General features: G+C 34.3%; 1 protein-coding gene across 1 annotated transcript in view; it reads right to left on the bottom strand.

Annotated features, from left to right (window-relative positions):
- Positions 1-375: 375 nt before the first annotated feature.
- Positions 376-18147, bottom strand: part of LOC129227861 (peroxidase-like) — a 78810-nt gene continuing 61038 nt past the window's right edge. The window contains exons 8-10 of the mRNA XM_054862480.1: positions 14230-14399; positions 9353-9458; positions 376-436 (exon numbers count right to left, since the gene is read on the bottom strand). Of these exons, the coding sequence (XP_054718455.1) occupies positions 376-436; positions 9353-9458; positions 14230-14399 (337 nt within the window). The remainder of the gene's footprint in view (positions 437-9352; positions 9459-14229; positions 14400-18147) is intronic.

The raw sequence follows: 18147 nt of genomic DNA, 5'->3' as shown, positions 1-18147 counted from the left end.
ATACGAAGCGAGGACTGTACCACGTCTGCTTAGCGGGTTTGGGACTTGCTTCGTTCTTGTACACCGTTCTTGTTGTACAGTGCCACATTTTTCGTTTACATAGCATTCCGAAGAGGAATTTTTTCTGCCCCAGATGAAATTCGTCCTTCGCTTCGTTGTTCGAAGTTTTTCAATTAATTAGAACAGGAAGATATAAGGGTTCAATTCATCTGGATATAAATCACACATAAGTTTCTTTTTGGTATACACATACACAACTAGTTCACATTTATTGCTTTTTATGCAAAGTTTCTTTTAAAAAAGTCTTCACTTTTCCAGCATGAAGTTAAAACACTTTTAAAGTTTTTCAGCACTTCATGAGATCAATCCAACCATCTATTCATTCCACTTGGACAAATCCATAGAAGGAATTTCTTTACAAGACATGATGGGATTGCTGAAATAAGAGAAAAATCTATATCAAGAAGAAAATATAAGTATATTTATGTGTAAAATACGACGGCAAATCAAAAAGTCTTTGCGCCTATTTTTTTTAAGCCCAAATATGGTTGGGAATACAAAACGAACATGTGCATTCCCAGCAGTGACAGTTCCTTTAACCGTACCAGCCGTTTCTGCTTTTTGCTCGGAAGAGAGGAGCTGCTATCAGTCATTTAAGATGACGGTCGTTCTTCAGAAGTCCACAGCTTATGAGCAGTAAAATGTTATTCGTTTTCTATGGAGCAAGGGAAAAACGCAAACAGCAATTCGCAGGGAAATGCTCCCCACGCGCGGGGGAAAGTGTCTCTCTTGGAGACACACAAGGGGCGTTTGTCTCCTTTGCTCCATAGAAAACGAATAACACTTCACTGCTCATAAGCTGTGGACGCCTGAAGACGGACCGTCATCTTAAATGGCTAATAGCAGCTCCACTCTTCCGAGAAAAAAGCAGATACGGCGGGTACGGTTAAAGGAACGGAAACTGCTGGGAATGTACATATTCGTTTTGTATTCCCAGCCATATTTTGGCTTAAAAAAATAGGCGCAAAGACTTTTTGATTTGCCCTCGTAGTTTTGTCTTATGGAATATTTTAAAGAGAGTTCAAACTAAGAAACATTTGGAAATTTACCTACAAATTTTTTACATTGTGTCTACTGTTATAAAAAGAGAACTCCAACAATGTAATAAGGCGAAGATTGAATGTAAGTTGCAGTTTTCGCGTTATTATTTTTTCTTTATTTTGAACTGCTAATAAACAAACTATAAGCATATCACACATACACATCTGTACTTTGTCTAAGTTTATATGTTTAAGCAGTCAGTAAAATAGAAAATGGAATCTGGCTGGCCTTCAAATCAGTGAGTTCTTCTCATTTCAGAAGTTAAATCTCCTCCAAAACTGGTAATTTAAACAAAAAAAAAAAAAAAAAAAAAAAAACTCTAGGGTTGGTTGGGGTAAGTGGGACTCTTTTTGAGAACAGTTCGTTTTAGAAACCTTGTACAAAAGTTTTGAAACAAAAGAATTTAAATTTGTTTTATTTTATCTTGGACATTATTAATGAACTAAAGTGTATTATTATTTTCTAAAAAAATGCTCTAAATATTTTTAACGATAATAGTTTGAAAACCCATCATATGGGTGTCCCTCTTACCCTATAATAAGGGGTAAGTGGGCCACCCTTCTTTTATTTAAATTTAAATCAAGCATATCTAAAAAAGGGGTTAGGAGGTTTTACTTGATACAGTATGTAAATTTTTAGTATGAATTACTTTTTTGTAAATGCATCTCTTTAAGAGATATTTACTGCCTTGTAAATTTGTATGACAGATAATTTTTAAACAAAAAACAATTACATCTGTAAAATTTATTGAAAGCCTCATAGGTACATATTTTTTCTTAAACATATAAAGGTGTATTGAATAAACGTAATACAGTTGATTAAGGTCAATTTCGGTAAATTAGCCAAAACTATCAGCTGAAAACGAAATTGGAAACACTAAATGGTTGTGTCTGGTTTAAAGTGTGCTAAGGAAGAACTATCATCGTACTAAGCTTCATCGTCAATAATAATTCTTTATCATCCTCTGCAACAGGCCATTAAAAACTTACCATTTCTATTCGTTCTTGCAACAGTATTTTTTTTTTCAAATTTTAGTCATCAACTTACATCAAAGTAAACCATAAAGTATTAATGTTAGAAGTTTCACAAATAACATAATCACCAGCTTTAGCAGTTCTTGAAGCTGAACTATCAATTCTTACTAGGTCATCATAGTTGTCTTGTACTTCACTAATACAAATATTTTAATCAGAGGTGCTACTGATTTTGGAAGCCTCATTATTATAGGGGGACACACTTACCCCATAGCGAGGAGACCTACTTACCCCTTATAGCAAAAACTTACGGGATAAGTGGGACCCCTCCTCTTAAACACTTATTAATAATATTTTATACAAAACTAGCATTCCCGTACGCGGCATTTCTCGGGTAATGGAATTAGAAGAGGTTAACAGTGCTTGGTGCACCTAGTTTCGAAAATCCCTTATAATAATTACTTATTACCTATAACTTTTTCTAATTTGGGGAGGATCCCGGGGCCCCTGGACTCCTTATATATATGCCCTTGTCCTTAACCGATCTTTAACTGTTACTAACGATCCTTTTAAAGTATTGATTATCTTTGCAAACACAGGCCATCCACATTTTATTGTTATACCTATGTTTAAGAAAGAACTTCTTTGTATACAACATTTTTAGTTTTTTTTCTGGTGCTAAAATTATTAAGCTGCTTGATGAACTGACTTTGGAGCAAGCTACATAACATTGGCCGTGTGAAAAAAAGTCTTCTCTTAAATCGATCCCTGCTACTTTTAATGTCTGTCCTTGTGACTTATTAATGGTTATTGCAAAGCAAACTTTAACAGGAAACTGCACTCTTCTAAATTCAAAAGGATAGTCCGCCTGTGATGATGTTCTTAAAAACTTTGTTTCTAGTTTTGAAAAAACGAAAGCAAACGACAGAAACATTATGATTTGACTTGAGAAAAGCCTCGAAGAATCACGTGAGAAACAAAAACAATATCAAATTTATAGTTCGCTACGACCAAAAGTTGAGATGAAGTACTGAATAATGATTTGAATGGAGGAAAGCCTTCGAAAATAAGGGATTTGAATTTCAATGACAGGTTTTAATTTCGCTGAAATTAAGGGGTTTTAATTAATTTCTCCCGAACTAATTGAGATTTCGAAAAATCCTTTCTTAGTGGTTACTTTCGTAATCATGCGGACATGTCTGCCAAATTTCAAGTCTGAAGCTTCAGCGGTTTCGGCTGTGGGTTGATATATATATATATATATATATATATATATATATATGTATATATGTTATCTCAGGACATTGATTTTTATATATTAAGATTTCTTGTTGTAGTGGGATCTTTAAGTTAAACTATACGGAAAAAATTAATAATTATAAAAAAATAATAAAAACTTACCTGGAAACACTTCTTTGAAAAATGTTGCTTGAACTTGCAAAAAAAATATTTTTCACAATTTTATTTATTTATTTATTATTTTTTTTTTGACTAAATGCTATGACCCGGGAAAAAAAAAACTCACCGAATTCCTAATGTGTGCAAAACCAATCCATGTGATGAAATTTATCATGATCAGTGTAAAAAAGTTTGAACATCTTTTCCATATTTCAGTTTTAGGGGGTTGACACATTACCCCACTGACCCACTTCCCCCAACCAACCCTCTATTTTTTTTAAAATTATATTTATATTTTGTTTATTTTATACTTTACATTTTTTCAATACTTTACATTATTATTTTTTTATACTTTGTATTTTAATTTCATTTTATGTTTTATTTTGTATCTTTTAGTTAATTTATATTTTTGTCCGACAAAAACGCTGTTCTTAGCAATTTCGTTTCAGGTTTCTCGAATTAAAAAAAAAGAGAGAGAGAGAGAAGCGAAAGCAGGAAATTTCTTTAAATTCGTTCCAAAAGCTTTCCACAACAACTTACTTGTCTCTCCCCCCCTCTCCCCTCCAATATACGAGTACTGTTCAAAAAAAAAAAAAAAAGTTTATATTTGAATAAACAATGCTCCTTTTCTATCGATGATATAAATGCAAGTCTGTCGCACGACTGTCTAAAGTACTACTCTTTTTTTATTTCATGATAACATGAATAAGGTGGTTTCCTTCAGTCAAAAGTATTACTTTTAGTCATTGAAATGGATAGAATGAGCATATATATATATATATATATATATATGGACCCAGAAAATACTTTCATTTTCCCAACAGTTTTTTTTAAATTAATTTTTTAAAATGTCCGATTTTTCAAACAAGGCGTGGTCTTTATGACGTCACAAATGATGCAATTTGGCGCATCTTTCTACCACGTATCCACGTTATGATAATCAAGAAGCGAATTAAATATGCGCTCTACGCAGGGCCGATCCTAGCAGGTGTGCAGAGTGTGCACCGCACAAGGGCGGCCAAACCAAGGGGCGGCCGCAGGCCGCATCATATAGTTCTTTTAATCAAATAAAATTCCTCAAGAAATTCTCACAAGATGACATAATAAGTCGAGTAAATATGCAGAATTTTAAATGTTCAATTATCAAAATAAGTGCCAATTTTCCAACAGCATAGCATATGAAGAAAAATGGAATGATAGAGCACATTTTTTGCTCCATTATCCATTAATATCAACTCTTTACTGACATGCTTCATTTGGTTGCAAAATTTGAGACAGAACTGGTAATCAGGCATGGATACAGGGAGAAGCAATGACGGAAGTCCCCCCGCCCCCGAAGCATGAAAGGGTGCCCTCTAAAGGCCACTAATGCTCATCCCCAGCATTCCAAGCTTTTATTGACCCTTAACAATGAAGAGATATTTTATGTAAAAAAAAAACTATGCTGATAGGATATTCTCGCAAGTCGCAAGTATTTTCAAACAACAAAGTCTGTGTTCAACAGTCGTGGATACGTGGAGACCGGAGAGACAATGGAAAATTGCGACTCCCCTGAGAGTCAAACATATATAATCAACAAACTAAAATTTTTAATTTTCCCCCTTTACAGCAATTTTTTCTAATTAAAATCACGAATAAACTGCCCGGTTTCAGGTCAGGTAGGAGGACAAAGCCCTTGCCCCGGGTTACAAATTTCAAGTGTAACTCCAAAACGAAGATCCAAAAGGATGCTTTGACGAGACTAAAAAGGCTTCAAACTGCGTTTTTAGGACTTTAATTCAAGAAAATTTCGCTGGTTGAACCACCGATTTTAAGGATCCAGTTAAGTCTCTTATTCACCCTTTCTACCTTAATGTAATCAAACATAGCCTTAAAATGACGGCTCCAAAGTCCAAAATGTCTTTTCGGGGGACAGCCCTTCCTAACGTCAGCAAAAATTGCTCAATGGTATTTTTCGAATTTCTTTTTCGAAATTTTTGCGGTAGAGGGCCCTGAAATTCATTACCTAAGATTACTAGCAAAGATGGTTTGAACTAGCGTCTCTAGAGAGGCCCCCAATCCTACCCCCTCTCACTTAACGTATTCTAAAACAAACTAAAATTGCGTTTTTCAATCATCAGTTTCGAAGAACTTTGGGGGAAATACCGCGGATCCCCTTTTCTCCAACGTAATCACAAAAGCTCAAACTTTTGTTTTTAGATGGTTCCGTGAGCCACCAAATCCTTCCTGCCTAAACTAGCCTGAAATTGACTTCAGTTTCATTCAACCGCTCTTTGTCCCATCGTTATCAAACAATGCCTAATACGAATTTGGGACTTCCATTTCTAAAAAATTCCGGGTGGCTTACGTAAATTTTCAGGGCGCTAAGGCCTACATCATCCCCCATCAATCGGAGACAAGTCTTTAGTTATATTTTTCAGATATTAATATCGAAAAATATTCAGAAAAATCCGCTGAATATTCTCGGCTTCCTTAACGTCGCCAAAGATAGTACGAAATTGCGCTTTTTAGAGCCCTAAAACCCTTCCTTCACAAAATTAGCCTGAAATTGATTTTAATTCCGAAAAATATTTCTCTCAGTTCGGAATATTTTCCGGTTTCCCCTATCGTGTCCAAATCTAGCAAAAAATGTGTTTTTGAAACAATAGTGCAAATAAATTACCAGAGGAAAGATGCCAAACCCCCTACCGTCACCAAAGACAGTCTAAATTTGAGTTTTAAACTTCAATTTTGAAAACTTTCGATAGGAGACGACCGAATCTCCCTCCCTCCAGCAATGTCAACAAAGATTTCCCAAAATTGCTTGTTTAAAACTTCCGTTTCAGAAAATTTTCTGAAAGAGAGTCAATCCTTTCTAAACTAAAGTCACAAAAAATAGCTGCAATTTAGCATTAATTTTTAAAGAATTTTAGGAAAGAACTCCAACATTATTTTCCCCTTAAGTCACGAAAAATTTCCTAAAATTGCAATTTTTGACGTCAATATTGAAAGTTTCTCCATGGACCTTAAATGTTCCCGACTCTTTCGTCCTTGCAACCAAACACAACTAAAGATTAATCACAGCAATTTTTTATACGCCAATTTCGAATATTTTCCCTGGACGATCCCCGCCCCTCCCCCCCCCCCCCCCCCTCCGTTTCTCCTTCCTCCGTCTTTCCTCTGATGTCACCAAAGACAGACTATAAAATGCGTTTTTACGACTAGTAAATTTTTTGTACCTATTACTTTCTTCAAAGATATAAATTGTACCTAAGGAGTTTTTCTAACTTTTTACATAAATTCATCCTTCTTCTGTATTTTTTTTAAAATTAGAACTTGATACAGAAATTTGAAGAAAGATTTATATAGATTTATATGGGCGTTATAATCAAAACATGCAAAATGGACTTCAGGGGCGGCACATCAGGTCCTTGCACACGGGCGGCTAACACCCTAGGATCGGCCCTGGCTCTACGCTTGCTACCAACTATATCGTTGCCAATAGACGTGAGTAAAGATGCGAATTAAATATTTTGGACCGTGAATGGCAACACTGAATGGCATTTCATCATTTGTGATGTCATCGGCAGAAGCGTTAAACGATGAAAGAGCACCGATTTAAGTAATTTTTTTAAAAATATTACACTCAAAGAAATTATTTAAAAAATGGTCAGATCCTATGTTTTTAAGCATGCTCTTTCAGGAAAAAATGCTTTTAAAGTTTTGGAAACGACCCCATTGCAGCAAATGCAAGGAGTTTTACTTAAAGTTGGCTTTTTTCTGAAGAAGGAACTGAACTGGAAAGAGCGTTTACGGAAGAAATGTTGAAAAGAACACGCATTTTCAAATAGTTTTTTGTTTCGCTAGTTAGGAAGTCTGCTAATGAACACGGCTGTCTTAAGTGCTGTGTTTTTTTTTCCAGCTTAAACTGCGACGAATACTTAAAGTCGGCTTTTTTCTGAAGAAGGAACTAAAGTGAAAAGAGCGGTTTATGGAAAATGTTGGAAAGAGCACGCTTTTTCAAATATTTTTTTGTTTCGCTAGTGCTAATGAAAACAAAAACTATATACTTGTCTCGATTCTAAAAATCCAATCTCTCCTGAATTGCAACAGACGCCTACTAGAAGTTAAAAAAAATAAAAGATAAATAAACAAATAAAAAGCAAGTCAATGGGTATGTGCAGAGAAGTATCACCCGACTGATATTCGAGAAAATTAGTAAGTCACATCACTCGAATGATTCTTGTGCAAAGTTGTTCAACTTGCTCCAAGATGGAGCTATGGCAGAACTGCGAGCATGCACCGACAGCCAGATCACGACATCCAGATACTGCAATTTCCTCCTTGTATCCAGCTCGAGTTATGGATATTCCAGACTGATGAGCCCAAAACAAGGCTAAATGTGCAGTCTCTGATGACATAATCTTGGTAACTTACCTAACCGTTTTTTTTTTAGCTATGTAGTATCACATATAGGCGTTTCCAGTCAGAAAAAAAAAACCCCCGCCAAATATTAAAGCATATAATACAGACAATTTAAAAACAATTATACTCATATTGTAATATTTTGTTGTAAGTCAGAAATTATTTTTGTTACTATAAAATGCAAAAGTTCTTGTTATGAACGTTTTTAAAATTAATTGAGACCTTCTAATATTCGGCGCAGTATTAGTTTAGTTAATATTAAGCTTATTTATATTTTAAATATTTTATTCAATTAGTCAAGACATACGGTGCAAAGTCGATAGGACAAAGTAAAATAGTTTATATTTCGTTTACTCACTCAATCATTTACTAAATCACATCCGTTTTCATTTATTAATTAATTCATTTGGTAATCCAATTGCTTATTCATTCATTCCTTTATTTTCTTATTCATTCACTTTTTTAGTCGCTCATTTATTTTTCTTCATTTATTGTGTAATTAATCTGTTTAATTATTCGTTTATTGTTTCACTATTTTTTAATTTATTCATTCTACCTTTCATTTGCTGATTCTTTTGAAGAAAGATATTTAACAGAAAATATTTCATTAGAAAAATATTTCATTTTTCACTTTGCCCCTTGGAAGAAGAAAATGTCCCACTTTTTTACTTCCTTTTACAAAAAAGGAAGTATTGTATTCGCGAAAAAATTTTCACTCAAAAATCGGCCTTAATTTCCATTGTTCTCACCCCCGAATGAATGTTGAGTTTCTTTTTCGACCCGACCACATGTGGATATATGTCTAGGAACGTACAGACACCAGAAATATAAATTTTGACGACCCCCGAGTTAATTACAACGAATTTTCTCGTGACATCCGTGTGTACGTATGTGCGTATGTGCGTATGTATGTCGCATAACTCAAGAACGGAATGTCCTAGAAAGTTGAAATTTGGTACTTAGATTCCTGGTGGGGATTAGTTGTGCACCTTCAATTTTGGTTACATTCGGATGTTTCTAAGGAGGTCTTTTGCCCCTTTTTGGGGGGAAATCATTGTTCATTTCAATGTAAACTCAAGTTGTGTTATAATTTGCTGGACACTTAGCGAAATATCACCAGTCTTTTGGTCGCCAAGTTTTGTCGCCAACTTGGCGACAAATTTGGACATTTTTTATTAATTTTTTTTTTTTTTTTAAAATTTGGTTTCAGTTTGGCCACTGTTAGTAATATTTAGAGATTAAACAATTGAATCACATTGAAATTGCCAATAATGGGGAAATGACATTAAATTGGAATAAAAGGAAGTCATGTGATGCACACATCAATTCGTTTTCTTTGAAGTTGCAAGCTTATTAGAAAAAGTGCAATGTTTTTTCTAAACTAATTTCAAATTTGTTCCCTTTAAAAAGCTCAGTCATTTTTAATTACTTCACTTTGCCCCATATTCCCCTACATATTTAATGTAATGACTTACCTTCTAGATGGCATCTGAAAAGGATATTTCTGCACACTCCGAATATTATCTGAATTATCACAAATAATTCGGGCTGCACTTGATTTATAAATCTCTTTAAGCTGATCTGAAAATAAAGAGAGATACAGAACTTGACCTATTTTGTTTGTTTTATTTAAGACTGAAATTAAAAAAAAAAGAAACAAATACTAATCTCAAAATATCACTAAAATATTTTCGGTATAAATGAATTGAATTTTGAACGAAGGAAGAATATTGTATAGTTCCCAGTTGAAATGCACTAACAGGCATTTCTTCAAAATAATGCTGGAAGAAGTTACCTAGCTAACAGTCACACACACCTTTACGGATGCGAAAAGCACCGACACTGTACATAATAAGGCCCCTATATATACGAGCCGACGCATCAGCTTAAGATCAGCCTTTTTGGATCGGAACGCGTGTTTGAGTGGTTGTCTTTTCTGGCAAGTTATCGCGTTGGTGATTGTTCACTGTACGCAATTATTAGCGGCACGTGAATTAGTTATAAAATAAAATATTATTTTCTGCTAATTTGGCGATATCCGAAACTTTGCTGTGGTAACCCAAGCAGTGCAACAATGAAAAATCCGATCCAAAATGGCTAAACTTAAGCTGATGCGTCGGCCTGTCTATATAGCGGCTCTAGTACATAAGGCTGACACAACTTGTCAGTTAAGAACAGCAAAGTACTGTTTGACCACGGATTGTATGTAATTGGGCAATCTGCCAAGTAAAGACGATTCCATCTGAATGAATCCAGCAGGGGAGAAGGGAAAATAACAATAGGATTTTTTTATGCACGCGTTTTATAATGTCACTAGTGCCTTATTCATTTATTGCATTCTCAAAAATAAAATAGGGGAAACAAAAATAGTTACCATGGAAACAACAAAAAGAAAAGAAAATATTTTCATTTCGTTCAAGAACGTAAAAGCAAAATGGTAAGCTCAAAAACTTTGTTGCGAATAAATAAATCAATTAATTTTTGCCGTAAGAATATGGATCGAATATACTTTAGATTCAAAAATTGCTGCTGTGAGCAAATTTTCATTTTTACAAAACTAAGCCGAAATAATAGAGAAGCAAAAGTGCACATCTGAAACAAACCAACAGCCCTATAAACTAATAGATACGTCCATTTCCGCCTATAAACCGGATATTAGCCTTTCCATGAAATAGATGGTCAGACAGTACTACAATTTCAACTTATCAACCTCCGGTATTCAATTTATAGTATTTTCCAGATTTTAAGTAATTAAAGGTTTCGCTTCAGCTTTGGGCAGGGTTGGCAAAAGCCCGGTTTTTTTTTTAGAAAAAGCCCACGGACCCAGGGTTGTTTGGTTTTTTTTTAAAATAAAACCCCCAAAAAACCCAACTAAAGCTGGGGTTTTTAAAAGAAATGTTTTTTTTTTGTCTTTTTTCAGGAAAAATGTGGTTTGTTCGTAGCATATTGTAGCGTAAGTATATGGACAAAGCACAAAAATTGTCTTGGGATAATAAAAGCTGGAAAATTCAGCATTTTCTGAAGAAAAGTAAAAAAGACGACGAAACCCAAGAATGGTGAAGATTCAGATTTTTTAGTTTCCATGATTACCAACAGTTAGGGCAAAGTTACTTCTCGAGTGATAAAATCTATTGTTCGTTTTTAATTACTGCATTTTTTTTTTCATTTTACTTTATTGTATTTCATTTTGTCATGCAAAACTACTGTAGAAGCTCAAGTAATTTAAATCCCTTTTTACTGAATTCCAGCTTAATCAAGACATTTCTTTGAATTTTATGTTGCCTGTTTTTCTATTTCTGTGTACAGAGTAAGAAATATTAAATTTTTTCGTAAGATAATGAAAATACTGTACATCCTATTCTGTTTTCTGTACGGCCGTTTGTAAAACCTGTTAATGTCTAAAAAATATACCTTGTTTATTCGAGATTTGTGACGTGTTGGTTTGCAGAAAATAATTCACTTAAAAGCGTTTTAGCTAGAGTAGTTTCCTCTGTACAATCTACAAATATTGAGAAAATCAGACGTGACATGACTTAGTCACGATAATTTGAGTTATTTATTGACCAGTTGAAGAAAAAAGTTAAATATATATTTATTTAAAATCTTTGAAGTATTTTTTAATGCCGTTAAGAGTTAAGAAATACTATTAAAGTTCAAAATTCATTTTTTATGTCCATTGTCTGTGGTAAAAACAAATAAAAACGAAGTTTAAATTGTGAAAGTATTTAAATTAATTAATTTTTTTTTAAAACTTCTCAGAAAATTTCAAAAAACCCAAAAGTGGGCTAAATAATGGGTTTTTTAAATGGGTTTTTTCAAAAAAACCCATTGGGTCCAACCCAATTGAGTACCGGCCAACCCTGGCTTTGGGTGCCGTTTGAGCTTTCAGTTCTGTACTTCAAAGCCAGAGGAACTTAAGTCACATTTTGATAATTTTACAGTAGAGAGAAAAAACTTTTTCTGGCGAATGTGAAGGATGGGTCTCGTGCTCTTTTAACCTTGGTAAAAAATAGAAAAGGATTTAAAAACAAAATTACGTTCACATGGTTGACTGTGAACGTTAATCCTTACATATACGTATAGGCTATACTATATTCAATGCACTAATAAACGGAAAATCGCAATTTTTAGACTTACGTCCTTCTGGCTCTGAGGTACAGAATTTACATAAAACTTTTTATATAGAGCCCTATCCGCTACGAATAGCGGTAAATTATCTTTCAAAAAGTATTTAACCTTGATTTGCACTAGTTTTTACTCATCCGTTCTTTCTATCTTGCAGCAAGATCACATCAGCAGAAAATACAAATTGCCAATAACATTTAAACTCCCGGTACTTTGCTTCGTTCTCTTCCTTTTTAATTTCAACCCAAGTCAGACTTGATTGTTTTTTGGCGGCTCAGTTGAGGCTGTCCGTTTTTGCCGATAGCTTCGACTTTTCACTCTTGACATGAATATCATAGCTCTATATGTTAAAAATAACGTTTCATACTTTGACTTAGAAGGTTTGCTTCAGAAGTCATTTCAAGTACAATGAGCTACTTAGTATTGTAAAGAGTACATTCTCAATATTTTTTTTACATGTCATTGTATATATCACAGCCATAATATAAACAAGTTATTTTTAACTTTCACTGTAAAAAAATTCCGAAACGTTACTGAGTATTTCCATGTAACAGTTCAGGATTTCCATGGTTTTATCCACTTCCTGGAAATATCAAGTATTATTGTCAAAAAGTTTCCTGAATTGCTACAAGTTGCACGAATGTAGCTTCTCACTGTTGTGAAAAATATTGCTAGCTCCCAGTTTAAAGATTAACTGAGAGGATTCATAAAGTGTATCAGCATTACTTCGATTAAGGCCCGCCCAGGTTGATTAAGCTCCCAAAGGGAGTGAATGTAAGGATATGGACAACGTCGCTGTGCAAATAATTGCAGGAGAGTAAAATTTACCTGCTTGCAATTCTGTCTTGCTTTTGGCCGTGTGTGCAATATTGCACTTCGAACTTTCTTGATAAATCAGGAAGGCGCCAAGACATTATATTATACATACCTAAATTTACTCTAAAGTTCCAGAGACACGACTGAGTTTAAATGGAAAGATTTCTGAATTTTTCAGGAAGTTTCCAGGATAATTTCAGGAATGTTACTGAATTTTAGCGGAAAACGTTCCTGGTTTTTTAAAGATATGTTACTGGCAGAAATTGGACACACCAGCTGCCCATTACTTTCCAGGAACGTTTCTGAATCGTTTTTACAGTGTTCGCTCTTCTTGATATTGCACAACACGTATGATGTTTTTTCAAGAACTATCACATGTCCTGGTTGAGCTTCCAATAAAAGTTAAGAAGCTGAGCACTTATAACTACTTAACACTATCTAACACAGCTTAACACTATCTAAGAAACACCCATGCTCGACCACAGTCTAAAAGTGTTGAAAATACTTATACTACTTTACCCACCGGCCGTGATTCCGGCCGTAAAATGCTCTATTTTTACAAGACATGATTTTTTTTAAAAAGTTGAAGCATATTTATAGTGAAATTTAAAATACTGTTACAAATTCTGTAAATAGTAATTATTGTAGTAACGTAACCTGTAAATAGTTTCCCGTAATGAATATACAGCCCCTATAAATTCAGTTGAAGTATATAGGGTCCCCCTATTTTTCATCGATAAGATTCGTGAATGAATAAAAAGAAGAAATAAAATAACGGTCTACTATTTTCGAGAAGCATTTGGAATCTTGTGGAGTATTTGAGAGTTCTCTTTCGGTGTGTATAAAAAGCGTTATGCATGATAAAGAGTTCAGTTTCGATTGAGAATTTGTACTGAGAGTGTATTAGCTCTGTTTATTGCGAGGCATTTCGCTGTGTTGTTTTGCGTATTTGGAAGTAAATACGTGTGTAACCGTTGAGTTTACGGTGTTGTGTGACATTTGCTTAATTGCTGATGATTAATTTAGCAGTTGTTGACGATCTTTCCTGTACATAAGGCCCCTAGTTTCAAAACCGGATACTTGCAAAAAATTCGATTTTTTTTTTTTGTTAATCTTGAAGAGAATCATAAGGTCTATTTGCCTGCTCAATATTAGGTTCAAAAACCGCTTCTTTCCCCCTTGAAATGGGGCGAGAAGGTCTGCCTCAGTTTCAAAACCGGACTTTTTACAAGTTGAGCGTTTGTCCGCTCCTACAAGTATCCGGTTTTGAAACTAGGGGCCTCACATAGTGTAAATAAATTTCCTGTGCTTTTAATCAAGAACTGTGTCGTCCTTTCAAGAAAGTTGGAAGTCTCGCCGGATCCATTACAATACAAATACCGCTTCGCAGTTTTAATAAGTGATATCTTACCTTCAGTAAAAGATCCGAGCTGGTTTCTGTTCTCAAACCAAAACCTATCTCCTTTTCTGGTTTTCCTAAATTGCCGTCCAATGATGCATAAATAGGTTGGGCCAAGAAGGGATCCCTTGGCATGGTGCTCTGCTAAAGCTCCAGGAATTAAGTCTATGTCGTCAACAGATCTTCAAGAGAAGATTAATTTCAGTGGAGGAATGAAAGAATAACCGAAAGCTTATTCATAAAATCGAAAATAACCATATCATCATTCATGGTAAAAAATCCAAAACTATGCTTGCCTTTCTAGACGCACTAGCCAGTTTAGTTTCCGTCAAAACTAAACAAAGTTTTAACCTTAAGGTAAGTGAACACTCTAATTTTCAAAAAAAGTCGATTTTGAGAGATTTAGAGAGCCCCACTATTCCTTTTTCTTAATTTGCAAATCTTTTTAAACGAGGAATTATTGAGAAAAGTGGCAGAAATTTTATGAACTCAAATGCAGTGCTTATGATTTAAATTTATTTGTTCTTTCTTGATTTTCTCATAACCACATTTTCAAAGTTTTTATTTACGCGAAGAGTTTGGGCAAAAAAAGTAGCAATTCTATCCCTTTGAAACTCCGCAAAAGTAACAATTTAACACATTACTGTGATGTAACACATTACTGTCTAAACACATTACTGTTTAACACATTACTGTATGAAAACTATCATACATGCAATATGTGATTTTGAAATAATGGTCAGAAACCACGTTTTCCGGGTGAATTTACCTAGAAACTTGTTTTTAGTTTATTACTTAAAACACATGGAGGTTCATATCATTCTATGATATATAACAAAGAGTTAGACAAATAGTTAAGAATTATGAAAAAGTGAATGCAATGGAAGTGTTAAAGAAATGATAGTTCTTGTTGGAAAAAATGTTTTTTTTTTTTACTAAAAATATCTTAATTTTTTTTCCCAACAAATGAACAGACAAACTGTGTTATTTATGTCACATCAAATAACAATAATTTTTCGAAAGGGGCAATGAATATTAAGAATTAAAACATTTCAGGTGTTCGCCTACCTTAAAGACAATTCAGTCCTGCTTAACTAGTGCATCAAAAACTCTTAACCTACAATATTTACAAACTAGTTTTCCGCCCTGACAGATAATTTCCCACGCGAAGTGCTTAAACCCCCCCCCCCTCCTTTTTTTGGTTAGGCAACTCACAATGCCAAAAATTTATGCAGCACACACAGTGTGCTGCATGTATTTTTGGCTCGGAAATATATTGCGCACACTGGTGCATTCAATCTCGAATCATCAATGTTTCGAAAAGAGTTACTTAAAAGTCAATGTAAAGATTTATCCAAGTTTCGTCTTGTTAAAACAACTTTTATATTGCTTTATGAGCCTCAACCTATTGCATGTAACTAGCATGCAAAAAGCATATTGTTGTTCATGAAATACACCGCCAGCTCAGTCATTTCCAGCCGAGGACTAAAGTTTCGTGCTTACTAGCACTCACCAGCCCGGCATAGGAAAGTGACTGAGCTGGAGATGGAGAACCTCTTAAGGAAGCCAAGAGTGCCAAACAAACTGGTAGCTAATTTAAATTAGCACAGACCAGACGAGTGACTGAAGCAATGGTTCGGTTCAACTCGAGGATTGAAGGCAAGGCATGGTATATTCAGTAAATTACCGGGCCCAATAGCCAGGGCTAAGGCAGAAATATGCCGCCAGCTCAGTCATTTTCAGCCGAGAACTGCAGTTTCATGCTTATTAGCACTCATCAGCCCGGCATAGGAAAGTGAGTGAGCTGGAAATGGAGAACCTCATAAGGAAGCCAAGAGTGCCAAACAAACTGGTAGCTAATTTAAATTAGCGCAGACTAGACGAGTGACCGAAGCAATGGTTCGGTTCAACTCGAGGATTGAAGGCAAGGCATGGTATATTCAGTAAATTACCGGGCCCAATAGCCAGGGCTAAAGCAGAAATACACGAAATACACCGCCAGCTCAGTCATGTGCTTATAAGCACGAAACTGCAGTCCTCGACTGGAAATGAATGAGCTGGCGGTGTATTTCATGTACTTCTGCTTAACCCTGGCTATTGGGCGGTAATTTACTGAATGATGTTGTTGTTTATTTTTATTCAAATGGTCAAAAACAATAAAATTTTTATATTCAGAAGGATTCACCTCTGGTTTAGTTCACTTTCGTTGTCAAAATTTAGTGTTTCAAAAGAAGTTTAAGAGTTAGTATTGATTTTAACATGAATACAGCCCTTGTAAAAATTTTATTTTTACAGTTTGAATTCCTGTTGAATGACACCTTCTTCGTTTTCTTTAGTGCACATTTTGTCTGAGTAACTAGAATTGTTTCGTTTTTTTTCCTTCCCTGCATTGCTCAGTTTTTTACACAAATATTGTCCGGACTACTGTCCGAGGATAACTCCGGTATTTTTTTTATTTATTTTCACATGTGTGGGTCGCGTATTCAAACGCCGCACAGTGTTTCGATTAATACAAGCTAGCTGGACAAAAGTCAAGTTCAGAATTCATCATTTCATCACACAAAATTAAAGCGTTCCTAAATTAACATGAGTTAATTGTTCAAGATGGATATTATTTATACTGGTAAGTGCTTTTTTTCCCTAATTTAATTGCTCTATCTGATAATTAAACAATATTAAAATTTTTTTGAAGATAAAAGAAGGAGTTTTTACTCGTTTAATGCCTTTCAAGTGATGGTAATGATTTTACCCGTTTGTACCCGGGCCAAATTTTTTGCATGTAATAGCTGCACTTTTCCCATTATTAATAAGGCGTATTATAGTCAGCACACTAGAGTACAACATATTTTTTTCTCTAGAATACTTTCTTTCAAGTAGAGATTTCTTTGAAGAATTATTGAAGCACCCAAAGCTTTGGGATAAAAAAAATGTTGCACTCTAGTGTGCTGACTATAATACGTCTTATTATAAATGGGAAAGCTGTTGCTACTATATACAGAAAATGTAGCCCAGGTACAAATGGGTACAAGTCATTACCATCACTTGAAAGTTTTGAAACAGGCAAAAAATCCGTCGTTCATTTTTAAAAAAGAAAATTAATATTTATATTGTTTAACTACCCCATAGATTAATTAAATTAGGGGAAACTAGCACTTACTAGTTTTAAAAATATCCATCTTGAACAATAAAATCGCTTGAAATTAGGAACACTTTAATTCTGTGTGATGAAATGATGTCTTTAACTCAACCGATTTACTCAATTTCAAACAGATACGTACCTTTGAACCTTAGTACTCACGTGACGGAAGGGAGTTACACATAAACAAATAACTAAATATCATGTTTTGGTTTATTGTTTGCATTATCCCAATACCGAAGTTTAGAATTTTGAACATGACTTTTGTCCATCTAGCTTGTACTAACCAAAACAATGTGCGCCGTTGTGGATCATACAATTAGTTATTATTATTATTATTTTGATTAATATGTGAAAAAAATAGATCTTTCAATAACACCAACCAGATACGAGCACGTTAATTAGTTTTTTTTAAATGACAAATATAAATATTTTTCAGTTTAAATCACACTTCTGAATGCAGTAGCATTTGCTTCAAAATGCGTTGAGTTACTTTTTCGTTTTAGGAACTAAATATTTGATTAAATGGAATGAATAAACTCGTAAAATAAATTTGCAATTAAACTAAATTTTGTATCTTTTTTTTTCCCGGATGTAACAGTTATTCTTAAACCAAACACGATGGAGAAAAATAGTAAACAGTTCATTAAAAAAAACTTCCTGGTATTTCTTGAATTTTCAATGCTAAATGAATTGCTCTAAATCTTCACATGCCTCTCTTTCCTTTTGAATATTATGTATTTTTTTTGGCTATTCGTAATTTGTCATGCACTGCATAGTATTAAAGCTATGGT

The sequence above is a fragment of the Uloborus diversus genome, chromosome 8 (genome assembly GCF_026930045.1).
Source record: "Uloborus diversus isolate 005 chromosome 8, Udiv.v.3.1, whole genome shotgun sequence".
Lineage (NCBI taxonomy): Eukaryota > Metazoa > Arthropoda > Arachnida > Araneae > Uloboridae > Uloborus > Uloborus diversus.
Note: the sequence above shows the minus strand (reverse complement) of the source record. Positions and strands in the feature narration are given on the sequence as shown.